Raw genomic sequence first — 20,996 nt, 5'->3', positions numbered from 1 at the left:
GTTTTAAAGTCTAGTACCTCTTTTTATCCATTTGCCCCTGGACTCCCCCGCCGGGACCGGCTCGCTGTCCCTGGTCTCCTCCTGCCCCCCCATGCACCGTTTGCCCCTGGACTCCCCCGCCGGGACCGGCTCCCTGTCGCTGGTCTCCTCCTGGCCCGCTCCCCGCACCATTTGCCCCTGGACAGCCCCGCCGGGACCGGCTCGCCGTCCCTGGTCTCCTCCTGCCCCTCCCGCAGCCTTTGACCCTGGGCTGCGCCGCACGGACCGCCTCGCCAGGCCTGTTCTCCTCCTGACCCCCGCCGCACCGATTGCCCCTGGACTCTCCCGCGGGAACCCGCTCGCCCTCCCTTGTTTCCTGCTGCCCCCCCGGCACCGTTTGCCCCTGGACTCCCCCGCCGGGACCGGCTCCCTGTCCCTGGTCTCCTCCTGCCCCCACCCCGCACCTTTTGCCCCGAGACTCCCACGCCGGGAACGGCTCGCCTTCCTGGTCTCCTCCTGCCCCCCAAGCACATTTTGCCCCTGGACTCCCCCGCCGGGACCGGTTCGCCGTCCCTGGACTCCTCCTGCACCCCCCCGCACCGTTTGCCCCTGGACTCCCGGGCCGGGACGGCCTCGCGGTCCCTGTTCTCCTCCTGCCTCCCCTCGCACCGTTTGCCCTGGATTCCCCCGTGGGGACAGGCTCGACGTCTCTGGTCTCCTGCTGCCACCCCAGCACCTTTTGGTCCTGGACTCCCCCGTGGGGATCCACTAGGGTTCCCTGGTCTCCTCCTGCCACCCCCGCACCGTTTGCCCCTGGACTCCCCCGCCGAGACCGCCTCGCTGTCCCTGGTCTCCTCCTGCCCCCCCCCCCCCCACGCACCGTTTGCCCCTGGACTCCCCTGCCGGGACCGGCTCCCTGTCCCTGGTCTCCTCCTGGCCCCACCCCCCCACCGCACCATTTGACCCTGGATTCCCCCGCTGGAACCGGTTCACCGTCCCTGGTCTCCTACTGCCACCCCGGCACCTTTTGCCCCTGGACTCCCGGGCAGGAGCTGGCTCGGAGTCCCTGGTCTTCTCCTGCACCCCCCGGACCGTTTGCCCCTGGACTCCCCCGCCGGGACCGGTTCACCGTCCCTGGTCTCCTCCTGCCTCCCCCGCACCATTTGCCCCTGGACTACCTCGCAGGGACCGGCTCGCTGTCCCTGTTCTCCTCCTGCCCCCCCACGCACCGTTTGCCCCTGGACTCCCCCGCCGGGACCGGCTCCCTGTCGCTGGTCTCCTCCTGACCCGCCCCCCGCACCATTTGCCCCTGGACACCCCCGCCGGGACCGGCTCCCTGTCGCTGGTCTCCTCCTGACCCGCCCCCCGCACCATTTGCCCCTGGACACCCCCGCCGGGACCGGCTCGCCGTGCCTGGTCTCCTCCTGCCCCTCCCGCAGCCTTTGACCCTGAGCTGCGCCGCCCGGACCGCCTCGCCAGGCCTGTTCTCCTCCTGACCGCCGACACACTGTTTGCCCCTGGACTCCCCCGCCGTGAACGGCTCGCCGACCCTGGTCTCCTCCTGCCCTCCCACGCACCGATTGCCCCTGGACTCTCCCGCGGGAACCCGCTCGCCCTCCCTTGTTTCCTGCTGCCCCCACCGCACCGTTTGCCCCTGGACTTCCCCGCCGGGACCGGCTCCCTGTCCCTGGTCTCCTCCTGCCCCCATCCCGCACCTATTGCCCCGGGACTCCCCCGCCGGGACCGGCTCGCCGTCCCTGGTCTCCTCCTGCCCACCCCGCACCATTTGCCCCTGGACTCCCCCGCTGGGACCGGCCCTCAAGTGATCTGTCTCAGCTTCCCAAAGTGCTGGGATTACAGGTGTGAGCCACCAAGCCGAGCCACAGACTTTGTTATTAAATAGCCTAACCCAAGTGGGGCGCCGTGGCTCACACCTTTAATCCCAACAACTCTGAAGGCCAAGGTGAGAAGACGGCTTGTACTCAGGAGTTCGAGACCGGCCTGGGCAACACGGGGGCAAGACTCCCCCCATCTCTACAAAAAAATACAAAATACTAGGTCAGGCATGCACTGTGCCTGGCTAATTTTTGTATCTTTTGTAGAGACGGGGTTTTGTCATGTTGCTCAGGCCGGTCTCACACTCCTGATTCCAAGCCATCCTCCCGCCTCGGCCTCCCAAAGTGCTGGGATTACAGGGCCCAGGCAGCCTCCATTTTTCTTGAAGCAGCCCCCCAATATCGCACGCTTGGATAGTTTTCTTTTTTAGTTTTTAAGACAGGGTTTACCTCAGTCTCGCAGGCTGGAGTGCTGTGGTAGGATCACAGCTCGCTGCAGCCTTGAACCTTGGGGTTCAAGTAGCTGGGAGGCTGAGGTGGGACTACAGAAATGGGGTCACACCACTTTGCCAGGCTGCCCTTGAACTCCTGGCCTGAAGGAAACGTCCTACCTCCCCAGGGTCCGGACACACTTTTTCTATTTTTGACCCACATAAACGCGGTGCTGGGTCGCAGTTTGTTACCTACGCTTCTCCGGCCAGCAGCACACAGGACACAGCGGGAGGTGGAGGTTACCGGGCTCTGCTCTGCGGAGAAGACAACGCAGCTCCCAGACAACACACCTCCGCGTGAAGTCGCCAACGGTCCGCCTCTGTGACGTTGCCGGAGGCCGGCCCCTCACGCGGAGCCAACCGGAAGTAGAGGCGGGGCTGCTGGTTCTTCCAGGAGCGCGCATGCGCGGGCTGGTAACGGAGACGGCTGCAGAGCGGGCACTTCCGCGTTCTCCGAGCTCCCGGCAAGGGAAGGAGGTGAGTGCGTGAGCTCCCGGTGAGGGAAGGGGTGTGTCCGAGCTCCCCGTGAGGGAGGGGGTTGTGTCAGCGGTCCCCGCGAGGGAAGGGGGTGTGTCCGAGATCCACCCTTTTAACAAAATTTTAATTGAGCAATCCAGGATTGATAACTACGGGCATGAAAGTGTATAGCAGACCTAGAACATACTCATTTTGCATGATTGAAACTTTGTAACTGCCAGGGAGTAACTCCCTCTTGCCTCCGCCACAGCCTCTGGCAGCTACCATTCTTCTTTCTACTTCTAGGAGTTTGACAATGTAACTTTTGAGATAAGATCTCACTCTGTTGCCCAGGCTGGAGTACAATGTGCAATCCCGGCTCACTGCAGCCATGACGTCCAGGGCTGAAGTGATCTTCCTGCCTCAGCCTCTTGAGAAGTTGGGACCAGAGGCATGTGCCACTATTCTAGGCTACTTTTTAAATTTTCTGTGAGACAGAGTCTCACTATGTTGCCTTTCAACCTGGTCTCGAATTCCTGGGCTCAAGGGATCTCACCTGGACATTCAAAAGTTCTGGGATAACAGGCATGAGTCACTGTGTTCAAATGACAACATTTGTTTTTTTGAGATAGTATCTGGCTCTGTCACCCAGGCTGTAGTGCAGTGGAACGATCACTACAATCACCACGTCTTGGGCTCAAGCAATACTCTCGCCTCAGCCTCCTGAGTAGCTGAGACTACAGGTGTGAGACAACATGCCTGGCTATCTGGCTATTTATTTCCTGAGTAGCTGGGACTACAGGTGTGAGACACCATGCCTGGCTATCTGCTATTTGTTTCCTGACAAGCTGGGAATACAGGTGTGACACACCATGCCTGGCTATGTGCTATTTATTTCCTGAGTAACTGGGACTACAGGTGTGAGACACCATGCCTGGCTATCTGGCTATTTATTTCCTAAGTAGCTGGGACTACAGGTGTGAGACCCCATGCCTGGCTATCTGGCTATTTATTTCCTGAGTAGCTGGGACTACAGGTGTGAGACACCGTGCGTGGCTATCTGTCTATATGTTTCCTGAGTAGCTGGGACTACAGGTGTGAGACAGCATGCCTAGTTCTCTGCTATTTAGTTCCTGAGTAGCTGAGACTACAGATGTGAGACACCATGCCTGGCTATCTGGCTATTTATTTCCTGAGTAGCTGGGACTACAGATGTGAGACACCATGCCTGGCTATCTGGCTATTTATTTCCTGAGTAGCTGGGACTACAGGTATGAGACATCATTCCTGCATATCTGGCTATTTACTTCCTAAGTAGCTGGGACTACAGGTGTGAGACACCATGCCTGGCTATCTGGCTATTTATTTCCTGAGTAGCTGCGACTACAGCTGTGAGAAACCATGCCTGGCTATCTGGCTATTTATTTGCTGTATAGCTGGAACTACAGATGTGAGACACCATGCCTGGCTATCTGGCTATTTATTTGCTGTATAGCTGGAACTACAGATGTGAGACACCATGCCGGGCTATCTGGCTATTTATTTCCTGAGTAGCTGGGACTACAGATGTGAAACACCATGCCTGGCTATCTGGCTGCTTATTTCCTGAGTAGCTGGGACTACAGGTGTGAGACACCATGCCTGGATATCTGCTATTTATTTCCTGATTACCGGGGAGTAGAGGTGTCAGACACCATGCCTGGCTATCTGGCTGTTTATTTCCTGACTAGCTGGGTCTACAGGTGTGAGACACCATGCCTGGCTATCTGGCTACATATTTCCTGAGCAGCTGGGACTACAAGTTTGAGACAGCATGCCTGGCTCTCTGCTATTTATTACCTGAGTAGCTGGGACTACAGGTGTGAGATACCATGCCTGGCTATCTGGCTATTTATTTCCGGAGTAGCTGGGACGCCAGGTGTGAGACAACATGCCTAGCTATCTGGCTATTTATTTCCGGAGTAGCTGGGACTACAGGCTTCAGACACCATGCCTGGCTATTTGGCTATTTATGTCCTGAGTAGCTGTGACTATAGGTGTGAGACACCATGCCTGGCTATCTGACTATTTATTTCCTGAGTAGCTGGGACTACAGGTGTGAGACATCATGCCTGGCTATCTGGCTGTTCATTTCCTGAGTAGCTGGGACTACAGGTGTGAGACACCATGCCTGGCTATCTGGCTACATATTTCCTGAATAGCTGGGACTACAGGTGTGAGACACCATGCCTGGCTATCTGGCTGTTCATTTCCTGAGTAGCTGGGACTACAGGTGTGAGACACTATGCCTGGCTATCTGGCTATTTATTTCCTGAGTAGGTAGGACTACAGGTGTGAGACACCATGCCTGGATATCTGGCTGTTTATTTCCTGAGTAGCTGGGAATACAGGTGTGAGACACCATGCCTGGCTATCTGGCTATTTATTTCCTGATTAGCTGGGACTACAGGTGTGAGACACCATGACTGGCTCTCTGCTATATTTTTCCTGATTAGGTGGGACTACAGATGTGAGACATCATGCCTGGCCATCTGCTATTTATTTCCTGAGTAGCTGGGACTACAGGAGTGAGACACCATGCCTGGCTATCTGCTATATTTTTCCTGAGTAGCGGGGACTACAGGTGTGAGACACCATGCCTGGCTATTTGGCTATTTATGTCCTGAGTAGCTGGGACTACAGGTGTGAGACATCATGTCTGGCTATCTGGCTATTTATTTCCTTAGTAGCTGGAACTACAGGTGTGAGACATCATGCCTGGCTATCTGGCTATTTATTTCCTGAGTAGCTGGGACTACAGGCGTGAGACACCATGCGTGGCTATTTGGCTATTTATTTGCTGAGTAACTGGGGCTACAGGTGTGAAAAACCATGCCTGGCTATCTGGCTATTTATTTCCTGTGTATCTGGGACTACAGGTGGGAGACACCATGCCTGGCTATCTCACTATTTCCTGAGTGGGTGGGACCATAGGTGTGAGACACTATGCGTGGGTTCCTGCTGCTTGTTTCCTGAGTATCTGGGACTACAGGTGTGAGACACGATGCCTGGCTATCTGCTATTTATTTCCTGAATACTTGGGACTACAGGTGTGAGACACCATCCCTGGCTATCTGGCTATTTATTTCCTGAATAGCTGGGACAACAGTTGTGACACACCATGCTTGGCTCTCTGGTATTTATTTCCTGAGTAGCTGGGACTACAGGTGTGAGACACCATCCCTGGCTATCTGGCTATTTATTTCCTGAATAGCTGGGACAACAGTTGTGACACACCATGCTTGGCTCTCTGGTATTTATTTCCTGAGTAGCTGGGACTACAGGTGTGAGACACCATGCCTGGCTGTCTGCTATTTGTTTCCCGATTAGCTGGGACTACATGTGTGAGACACCACGCCTGGCTATCTGTCTATTTATTTCCAGAATAGCTGGGAATACAGGTGTGAGACACCATGACTGCCTATCTGGCTATTTGTTTCCTGAGTAGCTGGGTCTATAGGTGTGAGACACCATGCCTGGCTATCTGACTATGTATTTCCTGAGTAGCTGGGATTACAGGTGTGAGACACCATGCCTGGCTATCTGGCTATTTATTTCCTGAGTGTCTGGGACTACAGGTGGGAGACACCATGCCTGGCTATCTCACTATGTATTTCCTGAGTGTGTGGGACCACAGGTGTGAGACACTATGCCTGGGTATCTGCTATTTGTTTCCTGAGTAGCTGGGACTACAGGTGTGAGACACCATGCCTGGCTATCTCACTATGTATTTCCTGAGTGTGTGGGACCACAGGTGTGAGACACTATGCCTGGGTATCTGCTATTTGTTTCCTGAGTAGCTGGGACTACAGGTGTCAGACACAATGCGTGACTATCTGCTATTTATTTCCTGAGTAGCTGGGACTCCAGGTGTGAGACACCATGCCTGGCTATCTGCTGTTTGTTTCCTGAGTAGCTGGGACTACAGGTGTGAGACACCATGCCTGAGTTTCTGCTATTTGTTACCCGATTAGCTGGGACTACATGTGTGAGACACCATGCCTGGCTATCTGGCTATTTATGTCCTGAGTAGCTGGGACTACAGGTGTGAGACTCCATGCCTCGCTATCTGATAATTTATTTCCTGAGTACCTGGTAGTACAGGTGTGAGACACCATGCGTGGTATCTACCTATTGATTTCCTCAATAGCTGGGACTACAGGTGTGAGACAACAGGCCTGGCTATCTGTCTATTTATTTCCAGAATAACTGGGACTACAGGTGTGAGACACCGTGCCTGGTTATCTGGCTATTTATTTCCTGAGTAGCTGGGACTACAGGTTTGAGACACGATGCCTGGCAATCTGGCTATTTATTTCCTGAATAGCCGGGACTACAGGTGTGAGATACCATGCCTGGCTATCTCTCTATTTATTTCCTGAGCAGCTGGGACTACAGATCTGAGACACCATGCATGGTTTTCTGGCGTTTTATTTCCTGATTAGCTGGGACTACAGGTGTCGGACACCATGCCTGGCTATTGGCTATTTATTTCCTAAGTAGCTGGGACCACAGGTGTGAGACACCATACCTGGCTATCTGGCTATTTATTTCCTGAGTAGCTAGGACTACAAGTGTGAGTCACCATTCCTGGCTATCTGGCCATTTATTTCATGAGTATCTGGGACTACAGGTGTGAGACACCATACCCAGCTATCTGGCTATTTATTCCCTGAGTAGCTGAGACTACAGGTGTGAGACAGCATGCCTGGCTATCTGCTATTTATTTCCTGAGTACCTGGGACTATAGGTGTGAGACACCATGCCTGACTATCTGGCTATTTCCTGAGTAGCTGGGACTACAGGTGTGAGACAGTATACCTTGCTCTCTGCTATTTATTTTCTGAGTAGCTGGCACTGCATGTGTGAGACACCATGCCTGGATATCGGGCTATTTATTTCCTGAGTAGCTGGGATTACAGATGTGAGACCCCATGCCTGTCTATCTGCCATTTATTTCATCAGTAGCTGTGACTACAGGTGTGAGACACCATACCTGGCTATCTGGCTGGTTATTTCCTGAGTAGCTGCGACTACAGGTGTGAGACAGCATGCCTGGCTATCTGCTATTTATTTCCTGAATAGCTGGTACTACAGGTGTGAGACAGTATGCCTGGCTCTCTGCTATTTATTTCCTGAATAACTGGGACTCCAGGTGTGAGACACCATGCTGAGTTATCTGGCTATTTATTTCCTAAGTCGCTTGAACAACAGGTGTGAGACAGCATGCCTGGCTATCTGGCTATTTATTTCCTGATTAGCTCGGACTCCAAGTGTGAGACATGATGCCTGGCTGTCTGGCTATTTATCTCCTGAGTAGCTGGGACTACAGGTGTGAGACACCATGCCTGGCTATCTGCTATTTATTTCCTGAGTACCGGGGAATAGAGGTGTGAGACACCATGCCTGGCTATCTGGCTGTTCATTTCCTGAGTAGCTGCGACTACAGGTGTGAGACACCATGCCTGGCTATCTGGCTATATATTTCCTGAGTAGCTGAGACTACAGGTGTGAGACACCATGCTTGGCTATCTGGCTATTTATTTCCTGAGTAGGTAGGACTACAGGTGTGAGACACCATGTCTGGCTATCTGGCTGTTTATTTCCTGAGTAGCTGGGACTACAGGTGTGAGACACCATGCCTGGCTATCTGGCTACATATTTCCTGAGTGTCTGTGACTACAGGTGTGAGACACCATGCCTGGCTATCTGGCTGTTCATTTCCTGAGTAGCTGGGACTACAGGTGTAAGACACCATACCTGGCTATCTGGCTATTTATTTCCTGAGTAGCTAGGACTACAGGTGTGAGACACCATTCCTGGCTATCTGGCTGTTTATTTCATGAGTATCTGGCACTACAAGTGTGAGACACCATACCCAGCTATCTGGCTATTTATTTCCTGAGTAGCTGAGACTACAGGTGTGAGACAGCATGCCTGGCTATCGGCTATTTATATCCTAAGTAGCTGGGACTACAGGTGTGAGACAGTATACCTTGCTCTCTGATATTTATTTTCTGAGTAGCTGGCACTGCATGTGTGAGACACCATGCCTGGATATCGGGCTATTTATTTCCTGAGTAGCTGGGATTACAGATGTGAGACACCATGCCTGTCTATCTGCCATTTATTTCATCAGTAGCTGAGACTACAGGTGTGAGACACCATACCTGGCTATCTGGCTGTTTATTTCCTGAATAGCTGGTACTACAGGTGTGAGACAGCATGCCTGGCTCTCTGCTATTTATTTCCTGAGTAACTGAGACTCCAGGTGTGAGACACCATGCCGGGTTATCTGGCTATTTATTTCCTGAATAACTGAGACTCCAGGTGTGAGACACCATGCCGGGTTATCTGGCTATTTATTTCCTAAGTAGCTTGAACAACAGGTGTGAGACAGCATGCCTGGCTATCTGGCTATTTATTTCCTGATTACCTCAGACTCCATGTGTGAGACATCATGCCTGGCTATCTGGGTATTTATTTCCTGAGTACCTGGGACGACAGGTGTGAGACAACATGCCTGGCTATCTGGCTATTTATTTCCGGAGTAGCTGGGACTACAGGTTTGAGACACCATGCCTGGCTATCTGGCTGCCTATTTCCTGAGTAGCTGGGACTACAGTTGTGAGACACCATGCCTGGCTATCTGCTATTTATTTCCTGAGTAGCTGGGACTACAGGTGTGAGACACCATGCCTGGCTATCTGGCTACATATTTCCTGAGTAGCTGGGACTACAGGTGTGAGACACCATGCCTGGCTATGTGGCTGTTCATTTCCTGAGTAGCTGGGACTACAGGTGAGAGACACCATGCGTGGCTATCTGGTTATTTATTTCCTGAGTAGGTAGGACTACAGGTGTGACACACCATGTCTGGCTATCTGGCTGTTTATTTCCTGCGTAGCTGGGAATACATGTGTGAGACACCATGCCTGGCTATCTGGCTATTTATTTCCTGATTAGCTGGGACTACAGCTGTGAGACACCATGCCTGGCTCTCTGCTATATATTTCCTGATTAGGTTGGACTACAGATGTGAGACTTCATGCCTGGCTATCTGCTATTTATTTCCTGAGTAGCTGGGACTACAGGTGTGAGACACCATGCCTGGCTCTCTCTCTATTTATTTCCTGAGCAGCTGGGACTACAGATCTGAGACACCATGCCTGGTTTTCTGGCGTTTTATTTCCTGATTAGCTGGGACTACAGGTGTGGGACACCATGCCTGGCTATCGGCTATTTATTTCCTGAGTAGCTGGGTCTACAGGTGTGAGACACCATACCTGGCTATCTGGCTATTTATTTCCTGAGTAGCTAGGACTACAGGTGTGAGACACCTTTCCTGGCTATCTGGCCATTTATTTCATGAGTATCTGGGACTACAGGTGTGAGACACCATACCCAGCTATCTGGCTATTTATTTCCTGAGTAGCTGAGACTACAGGTGTGAGACAGCATGCCTGAATATCTGCTATTTATTTCCTGAGTACCTGGGACTATAGGTGTGAGGCACCATGCCTGACTATCTTTCTATTTCCTCAATAGCTGGGACTACAGGTGTGAGACAGTATACCTTGCTCTCTGCTATTTATTTTCTGAGTAGCTGGCACTGCATGTGTGAGACACCATGCCTGGATATCGCGCTATTTATTTCCTGAGTAGCTGGGACTACAGATTTGAGACACCATGCCTGGCTATCTGGCTATTTATTTCCTGAGTACCTGGGACGACAGGTGTGAGACAACATGCCTGGCTATCTGGCTATTTATTTCTGGAGTAGCTGGGACTACAGGTGTGAGACACCATGCCTGGCTAATAGCTATTTATTTCCTGAGTACCGGGGAATAGAGGTGTGAGACAGCATGCCTGGCTATCTGCTATATTTTTCCTGAGTAGCGGGGACTACAGATGTGAGACACCATGCCTGGCTATCTGCTATTTATTTCTTGAGTACCTGAGACTACAGGTGTGAGACACCATGCCTGGCTATCTGGCTTTTTATTTCCTGAATAGCTGGGACTACATGTGTGAGACACCATGCCTGGCTATCTGGGTATTTATTTCCTGAGTAGCTGGGACTACAGGCGTGAGACACCATGTGTGGCTATTTGGCTATTTATTTGCAGAGTAACTGGGGCTACAGGTGTGAGACACCATGCCTGGCTATCTGGCTATTTATTTCCTGAGAATCTGGGACTACAGGTGTGAGGCACCATGCCTGGCTATTTGTCTATTTATGTCCTGAGTACCTGGGACTACAGGTGTGAGACACCATGCCTGGCTATCAGCTATTTATTTCCTGAGTAGCTGGGACTACAGGTGTGAAACACCATGCCTGGCTATCTGCTATTTATTTGCTGAGTAGCAGGGACTACAGGCGTGAGACGGCATGCCTGGCTATCTGCTATATTTTTCCTGAGTACCTGGGACTACAGGTGTGAGACACCATGACTGGCAATCTGCTATTTATTTCCTGAGTAGCTGCGACTACAGTTGTGAGACACTATGCCTGGCTATCTGGCCATTTATTTCCTTAGTAGCTGGGACTTCATGTGTGAGACAACATGCCTGGCTATCTGGCTATTTATTTCCTGAGTTGCTGGGACTACAGGCGTGAGACACCATGCGTGGCTATCTGGCTATTTATTTCCTGAGTAGCTGGGATTACAGGTGTGAGACACCATGCCTGGCTATCTGCTATTTATTTCCTGAGTACCTGGGACTACAGGTGTGAGACACCATGCGTGGCTATCTGGCTATTTATTTCGCTGGTCTCCTCATGGCCCGCTCCCCGCACCATTTGCCCCTGGACAGCCCCGCCGGGATCGGCTCGCCGTGCCTGGTCTCCTCCTGTTCCCCCCTCCCCGCACCGATTGCCCCTGAAATCCCCCCCGCCGGGAAGGGCTTGCCGTCCCTGGTCTCCTCCTGCCCCTCCCGCAGCCTTTGACCCTGGGCTGCGCCGCACGGACCGCCTCTCCAGGCCTGTTCTCCTCCTGACCCCCGCCGCACCGATTGCCCCTGGACTCTCCCGCGGGAACCCGCTCGCCCTCCCTTGTTTCCTGCTGCCCCCCCGGCACCGTTTGCCCCTGGACTCCCCCGCCGGGACCGGCTCCCTGTCCCTGGTCTCCTCCTGCCCCCACCCCGCACCTTTTGCCCCGAGACTCCCACGCCGGGAACGGCTCGCCTTCCTGGTCTCCTCCTGCCCCCCAAGCACGGTTTGCCCCTGGACTCCCCCGCCGGGACCGGTTCGCCGTCCCTGGACTCCTCCTGCACCCCGCCGCGCCGTTTGCCCCTGGACTCCCGGCCTCGCGGTCCCTGTTCTCCTCCTGCCTCCCCTCGCACCGTTTGCCCTGGATTCCCCCGTGGGGACAGGCTCGACGTCTCTGGTCTCCTGCTGCCACCCCAGCACCTTTTGATCCTGGACTCCCCCGTGGGGATCCACTAGGGTTCCCTGGTCTCCTCCTGCCACCCCCGCACCGTTTGCCCCTGGACTCCCCCGCCGAGACCGCCTCGCTGTCCCTGGTCTCCTCCTGCCCCCCCCCCCACCCCACGCACCGTTTGCCCCTGGACTCCCCTGCCGGGACCGGCTCCCTGTCCCTGGTCTCCTCCTTGCCCCACCCCCCCCCACCGCACCATTTGACCCTGGATTCCCCCGCTGGAACCGGTTCACCGTCCCTGGTCTCCTACTGCCACTCCGGCACCTTTTGCCCCTGGACTCCCCCGTGGGGATTCGCTAGGGTTCCCTGGTCTCCTCCTGCCACTCCCGCACCGTTTTCCCCTGGACTCCTCCGCCGGGACCGGTTCACCGTCCCTGGTCTCCTCCTGCCAAGCACGCACCATTTGCCCCTGGACTCCCGGGCAGGAGCTGGCTCGCAGTCCCTGGTCTTCTCCTGCACCCCCCGGACCGTTTGCCCCTGGACTCCCCCGCCCGGACCGGCTCCCTGTCGCTGGTCTCCTCCTGACCCGCCCCCCCCGCACCATTTGCCCCTGGACACCCCCGCCGGGACCGGCTCGCCGTGCCTGGTCTCCTCCTGCTCCCCACCGCACCGATTGCCCCTGAAATCCCCCCCGCCGGGAACGGCTTGCCGTCCCTGGTCTCCTCCTGCCCCTCCCGCAGCCTTTGACCCTGAGCTGCGCCGCCCGGACCGCCTCGCCAGGCCTGTTCTCCTCCTGACCGCCGACGCACCGTTTGCCCCTGGACTCCCCCGCCGTGAACGGCTCGCGGACCCTGGTCTCCTCCTGCCCTCCCACGCACCGATTGCCCCTGGACTCTCCCGCGGGAACCCGCTCGCCCTCCCTTGTTTCCTGCTGCCCCCACCGCACCGTTTGCCCCTGGACTTCCCCGCCGGGACCGGCTCCCTGTCCCTGGTCTCCTCCTGCCCCCATCCCGCACCTATTGCCCCGGGACTCCCCCGCCGGGACCGGCTCGCCGTCCCTGGTCTCCTCCTGCCCACCCCCGCACCGTTTCCCCCTGGACTCCATCCCAGGAGGACCCTCCCGGACCCTGTCCCGCACGCCATGCTGGTCCACTGTCTCACGCCCGTCCCAAGAGGACCGCCCCCAGCTTTGCCCACATTTTGGACCACTGCCTCACCCCATCCCAGGAGAACCCTCCCCGGCCCTGTCCCCCATCCCACGCTGGAACACTCTCTCACCCATGATGGACCACTGTCTCACCCCATCCCAGGAGGACTCTCCCAAGCTCTGCCCCCATGATGGACCACTGTCTCACCCCATCCCAGGAAGACCCTCCCCGACCCTGTCCTGCACCCCACGCTGGTCCACTGTCTCACCTCTGTCCCAGGAGGACCCTCCCCAGCTCTGCCCGCATGATGAACCAGTGTCTCACCCCATCCCAGGAGGACCCTCCCTGGCCCCGGCCTCCCCACCCTGGTCAACTGTCTCACCCCGTCCCAATAGGACCCTCGCCAGCCTTGCCCCCCCACACTGGACCACTGTCTCACCCCATCCCAGGAGGACCCTCCCGGACCCTGTCCCGCACCCCATGCTGGTCCACTGTCTCACCCCATCCCAGGAGGACCCTCCCAAGCTCTGCCCCCATGAAGGACCACTGTCTCACCCCATCCCAGGAAGACCCTCCCCGACCCTGTCCCGCACCCGACACTGGTCCACTGTCTCACCTCTGTCCAAGGAGGATGCTCCCCTGCTCTGACTGCATGATGAAACAGTGTCTCACCCCATACCAGGAGGACCCTCCCTGGCCCCGGCCTCCCCACCCTGGTCAACTGTCTCACCCCGTCCCAATAGGACCCTCCCCAGCCCTGCCCCCCTCACACTGGTCCAGTCGCACCCCATCCCAGGAGGACCCTCCCCGACCCTGTCCCGCACTCCATACTGGTCCACTGTCTCACCCCATCCCAGGAGGACCCTCCCCGACCCTGTCCCTCACCCCATGCTGGTCCACTGTCTCACCCCATCCCTGGAGGACCCTCCCCGACCCTGTCCCGCACCCCATGCTGGTCCACTGTCTCACCCCATCCCAGGAGGACCCTCCCCGACCCTGTCCCGCACCCCATGCTGGTCCACTGTCTCACCCCATCCCTGGAGGACCCTCCCCGACCCTGTCCCGCACCCCATGCTGGTCCACTGTCTCACCCCATCCCTGGAGGACCCTCCCTGACCCTGTCCCGCACCCCATGCTGGTCCACTGTCTCACCCCATCCCAGGAGGACCCTCCCTGACCCTGTCCCGCACCCCATGCTGGTCCACTGTCTCACCCCATCCCAGGAGGACCCTCCCTGGCCCCGGCCCCCCACCCTGGTCAACTGTTTCACCGAATCCCAGCAGGACCCTCCCTGGCCCTGGCCCCCCACCCTGGACCACTGTCTCACCCCATCCCAGGGGGACCCTCCCCGACCCTGTCCCCCACCCCACGCTGGTACACAGTCTGACCCCGTCCCAGCAGGACCTTCCCTGGCCCTGCCCCCCTACGCTGGACCACTGTCTCACCCCATCCCAGGAGGACCCTCGCCGACCCTGTACCGCACACTGTGCTCATCCACTGTCTCACCCCTGTCCCAGGAGGACCCACCCAAGCTCTGCCCCCATGAAGGACCACTGTCTCACCCCATCCCAGAAGGACCCTCCCCGGTCCTGTCCCCCGCCCCACGCTGGTCCACTGTCTCACCTCTGTCCCAGGAGGACCCTCCCCAGCTCTGCTCGCATGATGAACCACTGTCTCACCCCATCCCAGGAGGACCCTCCCTGGCCCCGGCCTCCCCACCCTGGTCAACTGTCTCACCCCGTCCCAACAGGACCCTCCCCGGCCCTGTCCCCCACCCCATGCTGGACCACTGTCTCACCCCATCCCAGGAGGACCCTCCCCAGCCCTGTCCTCCACCCCACGCTGGACCACTGTCTCACCCCATCCCAGGAGGACCCTTCCCGTCCCTGTCCCCACCACACTGGCCCACTGTCTCACCCCGTCGCAGCAGGACCCTTCCCGGCCCTACCCACTACGCTGGACCACTGTCTCACCCCATCCCAGGAGGACCCTCCCCGACCCTGTCCCCCACCCCACGCTGGAGCACTGTCTCACCCCATCCCAGGAGGAACCTCCCTGGCCCTTTCCCCACCCCACGCTGGACCACTGTCTCATCGCATCCCAGGAGGAACCTCCCTGGCCCCGGCCCTCCCACCCTGGTCCACTGTCTCACCCTGTCCCAGCAGGACCCTCCCCTGCCCTGCCCCTCTACGCTGGACCACTGTCTCACCTCATCCCAGTAGGACCCTCCCCGACCCTGTCCCGCACCCCATGCTGGTCCACTGTCTCAGCTCTGTCCCAGGAGGACCCTCCCCAGCTCTGCCCCCATGATGGACCACTGTCTCACCCCATCCCAGGAGGACCCTCCCCGACCCTGTCCCGCACCCCACGCTGGTCCACTGTCTCAGCTCTGTCCCAGGAGGACCCTCCCCAGCTCTGCCCCCATGATGGACCACTGTCTCACCCCATCCCAGGACGACCCTCCCTGGCCCCGGCCCCCCAACCCTGGTCCACTGTCTCATCCCGTCCCAGTAGGACCGTCCCCGGCCCTGCCCCGCCACGCTGGATCACTGTCTCACCCCATCCCAGGAGGACCCTCCCCGACCCTGTCCCGCACCCCATGCTGGTCCACTCTCTCACCCCTGTCCCAGGAGGACCCTCCGCAGCTGTGCCCCCATGATGGACCACTGTCTCACCCCATCCAAGGAGGACCCTCCCCGGCCCTGTCCCCCACCCCACGCTGGACCACTGTCTCACCGCATCCCAGGACGACCCTCCCCGGCCCTGTCCCCCCCACCCTGGTCCACTGTCTCACCCCGTCCCAGCAGGACTCTCCCCGGCCCTGCCCCCCCCACGCTGGACCACTGTCTCACCCCATCCCAGGAGGACCCTCCCCGGCCCTGCCCCTCCACCGTGTGGACCCTGTGCTCACCCAGGTCTCATTTCACAGCCCCTTGAGCTGGGCCAAAGCAGCAGCCTGTGTTGAGGAGGATTTGGTGGCTGATGTCCCCCACTCTAAGTTGCCAGATGAAATGCAGGAGGACCAATTAAATTAGAACGTCAGAGAAAGACAGTGGTTTTCAGCATGAGTTCGTCCCAAAGAGTGCCGGAAACCAAAAAGGTATCCGTCGCTGGCGGGGGCTGAGGAGAACGGACGGAGAGTTACTGCCTGACAGCTCCAGGTTTCTCTTTGGGGCAACGAAAAGGTTCAGAAACAGTGGCGGCCGCGAGGGAGCAACAGTGCGATTGGGAGTGAGGCCGCTCCAGGCACATTCAGTATGGATGCAATGGCATGTTTGACGCTGCATGTATTTTATGACTCTTGTAGTTTGTTTGAGACGGCGTCTCGCTCCGTCGCCCAGGCTGGGGTGCGGTGGCGTGATCTCGGCTCACAGCCACCTCCGCCTCCCGGGTTCAAGCAATTCTTGTGCCTCAGCCTCCTGAGTAGCTGGGATTACAGGCATCTGCCACCACGCCTGGTTAATTTTTGTATTTTTAGTAGAGACGGGGTTTCACCGTGTTCAGGCTGGTCTCGATCTCCTGACCTTGTGATCCTCCCACCTCAGCCTCCCAAAGTGCTGGGATGATAGGCATGAGCCACGTCACCTGGCCAGTTTTACAACTCTTAAAAACGATCACTAAAACCTCCGAATCTTACACTTTAAATGGGTGAGTCATATACGCGCATTGTACATATCTCAATAAAACTGCTGTTAAAGCCAATCAGGGCCCTTCCCTGGGACTTTGGAACCAGGTTGAGGAAGAAAGTTCACTTCTCTCCAGCAGGCGGCGCTCTGGGGCACAGCTCCCCATTTCACACCGCCGGGGAGCGGGAGTGGCTGTGCCGGGAAAGACGCGGACGGAGAGACAGAGCCAGGCCGCAGTGAAAGCTGTGATGAGTCCCAACCACAGGCCGGGTTTTTTTTTTTTTTTTTTTAATGAGAAAAAAAAAAAAGGAGAGAAAAATGAAAACAGACTGCTTGCTCCTACAGTCAGTCCATGAACAGCCTAGAGCCAGGGTAGCCTTGACCTTGGTAGCTCGTAAAGCATAACAGGACGTCAGGATGTGCACTTACCATGGGGCAAGAATCTAAGACGCAATACTGCTCACCATTCAGAGTCTTCCTAAACTGATCTCTCTCAGGACATCTTAAATGGTGACTGATGGGGCCTCCAGGGGCCTGAGTTTTGGTGGGCTATGGGCAGCTGTGCACTAGAAGCCTCCCACGACCTCCCTGACAGTCACAGAGTTAAATGAACACCCCTCATTTTGGATCCAGCTGCTCGCTGCAAGTGGGTTTTAGCTTCTCGGGCTTACCTTAAATCTGCTTCCGTCATCTTGAATGAAGTAGTAATCCACCGCACTGACTAAGCGTTTATCTTCATCTAAAATCTCGGTCTACGAGAGAATTGACCAACATAGGCACAATCGTCCTCTACACAGTGTCAGGACCCTTTTCCTCCGACCTTTTGGGAAACTGAGCACTTCAGAAACAAATCCCCTCATCTAGGTCTTTATTCCACCCCTACATTAACACTACCACCTTATTCAAAAGAACCACATCGTAAGAGCCTCCAAATGGGGATTTCTTGGAATTTCTCCCTCATAATCCTTGAAAGCTTTATTATGATGGCTAAAAGCAAGGGCCATCACCTCCGGCTTCTCACACTGACTTCTTTGTGGCCCTCAATGATGTTAAAGAGGAAAGGAGGAGAGCTGGGAGCCATCACATCTCCCTACTGATTCACCAGACAAGTCCCCCCATGGGTCCCACTTTGGACAAGGACCATGCTATGACAAGAAGGAATACAGCCACACCCCTGGGAGGGAGAAGGACCAAGGGAAAGCGCCAGTGCTTACGGGATGCATGTTAATGAGCCAGCCTGTCTTCTCACCAGGCTCCTTCAGCCGTTCAAAACCAAACCGCAAATCCATCTTATCCGTCCACTGACTCCGTTCCAGGCGCTTGAGTGCAGAGACTGAGGAAGTGGGGCCATCATCCCTGAGTGAAAGAAAGGAACCCAGTGGTTACAGTTTGAAATGCCACCTACTTCTCTCTCTTTTCTTTTTTTTGAGACAGAGTCTCACTCTGTCCCCCAGGCTGGAGTGCAGCGGCACGGTCTTGGCTTGCCGCAACCTCCGCCTACCAGGTTCAAGAGCTTCTCCTGCCTTGGCCTCCCAAGTAGCTGGGATTACAGGTGCCCGCACCACACCTGACTAATTTTTGTATTTTTTAGTGGAGATGGGGTTTCACCATGTTGGCCAGGCTGGTCTTGAACTCCTGACCTCAGGTGATCTGCCCACATTGGAATTCCAAAGTGCTAGGATTACAGGGGGTAAGCTACCATGCCTGGCCAATCCCACCTACTTCTGCAACACTGAACCCACCTAGTGTGTTTCAGATATGTATTCCTGAAAAACCCCAAGTCTGGCAAAAAGGCACATTAAAATGAAAGGACTCATGGGAAAAATACAATTAGGGCAGGCCCTTCAAAACCTGTTCAACTTTATAACCAGAATACTAACATAAACAGTAATCACGATTATGTATATTTATATATTATTAATATACGTTGGATTCAGTGGACTAGAAAACTGTTCACTGGGACCATATTTCCTCCCAAAACTGTTTTTTCTGAGCCGTGTATCTGACTTTTAAACCAGCAACAGTAAAACATCGGAAAAATGGGGATAACAGACAGACAGAGAGCAGTTCACGGGTTACTATATCCATCGTCCCAGTACTCCACATACACTCTCATTCAGTTTTCATGACAACCCCTACGAGGGAGGCCACTGGTGTCCCCATTTCACAGAAAAAATGCAGGCACATCTACCACCCACCGCCTCCTGGGGCTGTTTTAAAGACGAGAGGAGTTAACCCACGTAGAGCACGCAAGTTAAAAGCCGGCACTCAATATCCCCTGCCTGGAGGCTGTCACCGAGCTCGGGGCAGGGCAGTGGAGTGCAGTAGGTGGGGGCACGTCCTGCACCCCGAACCAGAGCAGCCAGTGCGCGTCCCTGAGCTCCACGTTCCGGCACACACTGTAGATACTAAGGACACCTACCTCTCCGGGGCTTGCCTGAGGACCAAACGGGGCTAAGGATAGGCAGTGATTAGCACGACAGCCGTCAGGGATCCTCACCACTCGGTTTCTCCTCCGTGAAGAATTTTGTTCAGCTAAGTGTCCGTAAAAGCCTTCGCATTCTTACACGTTTTCTGCTTATGGCAGAAGGCCAGGCCTCCGTCATGTTTACCGTTTGCTCTGGCCACCGAGCAGCCGCGTCTTACCGTTTTTCTATTTTTTTTTTTAAGACGGTCTGGCTCCCTCGCTCAGGCTGGAGGGCTGTGGCGCGATCCCAGCTCACAGCAGCCTCGACCTGCGGGGCTCAGGTGAACCTCCGGCCTCGGCCTCCGAGAATTAATAGCCATGACTTCACGCGCACGCCACCAGCCTCGCTAATTTTTCTTCTTTTTAGAAGAGAAGGGCTGGGCGCGGTGGCTCACGCCTGTAATCCAGCACTTTGGGAGGCCGAGGCGGGCGGATCACCTGAGGTCAGGCGTTCGAGACCGGCCTGGACAACATGGCGAAACCCCGTTTCTACTAAAACTACAAAATTCAGCCGGCATGATGGCGCGCGCCTGTCACCCCAGCTACTCGGGAGGCTGAGGCAAGAGAATCGCTTGAACCCGGGAGCGGAGGCTGCAGGGAGCCGAGATCGCGCCTCTGCGCTCCAGCCTGGGCGACAGGGCTGCACTGTGTCCCCCCACCAATAATAATAATAAACACTAGGCTGGGTGAGGGGGCAGGACTCCGTCTCCAAAAAAATAAAGTAATCAAACAGAGGAGAAAGGGTGTCGCCGGGACAGGATCCTAGGCTCCAGCGATCCGCCCGCCGCGGCCTCCCCCAGCGCTGCGCCTCCAGGCGGGGTCCCGGCCCCCACCCGCCGCGCGTCCGCCCCGCAGGGCCTGGCCCCGCTCCCGCAGCTCGCACCGCCCCCGCCGCGCGGCAGGCCCCAAACGCAGCTGCGCGCCAGGCGAGGCCCGAAACGCCTCAGGAAGAGCCGAGCAGGGGAAGACCGCGCGGCCCGCCTCGTTCCCCCGCGGAGAAGCTACTTCCGCGGAGCCTCCGCCCCGCCCCAGGTCCCTCCGCCGGCGGTCCGGGCGCGCCGCTCCACCCCGGTCAGGCGCGGCGAGAGGGGGCGGCTGCGGGACCCCGGCCTCCCCCTCGCCTCGGCGGCGCCACCCGCGCCCGGCTCCACCGCACCCTCGGCAGGGCCGGCCCGAGGGCCTCAGGAGAGCGCCCCTCACCTGCCGGCCTCGCCGTCCGCGCCCGGGTCCGCGCGTCGCCGCCCTCCGCTCCTGGAGCCGCCGGCGATCGACCTCTGCTTCGCAGGAGGAATTTGGCGCGCTCCCATCAGTCTCGCGAGAGCCGAAAGTGCCGCCGTCAATCAAGAGGCGCGCGCCGTCAATCAAGAGGCGCGCGCCGTCAATCAAGAGGCGCGCGCCGTCAATCAAGAGGCGCGCGCCGTCAATCAAGAGGCGCGCGCCGTCAATCAAGAGGCGCGCGCCGTCAATCAAGAGGCGCGCGCCGTCAATCAAGAGGCGCGCGCCGTCAATCAAGAGGCGCGCGCCGTCAATCAAGAGGCGCGCCCCGCCCCTCGCCCGCCCCCTGCAGCGCTCCAA

At 56.7% G+C, this 20,996-nt stretch overlaps 1 protein-coding gene across 1 annotated transcript in view; it reads right to left on the bottom strand.

Annotated features, from left to right (window-relative positions):
* The window catches only part of LOC135276210 (DNA polymerase epsilon catalytic subunit A-like), a 34,375-nt gene extending 13,647 nt beyond the window's left edge, over positions 1-20,728 (bottom strand). The window contains exons 1-3 of the mRNA XM_064379473.1: positions 20,622-20,728; positions 18,169-18,310; positions 17,626-17,706 (exon numbers count right to left, since the gene is read on the bottom strand). Of these exons, the coding sequence (XP_064235543.1) occupies positions 17,626-17,706; positions 18,169-18,310; positions 20,622-20,728 (330 nt within the window). The remainder of the gene's footprint in view (positions 1-17,625; positions 17,707-18,168; positions 18,311-20,621) is intronic.
* Between the last annotated feature and the right edge of the window lie 268 nt (positions 20,729-20,996).

This window comes from Aotus nancymaae, unplaced genomic scaffold (genome assembly GCF_030222135.1).
Source record: "Aotus nancymaae isolate 86718 unplaced genomic scaffold, 86718_ANA_hifiasm-v0.15.2.pri h1tg000021l, whole genome shotgun sequence".
NCBI classification, from domain to species: Eukaryota; Metazoa; Chordata; class Mammalia; order Primates; family Aotidae; genus Aotus; species Aotus nancymaae.
Note: the sequence above shows the minus strand (reverse complement) of the source record. Positions and strands in the feature narration are given on the sequence as shown.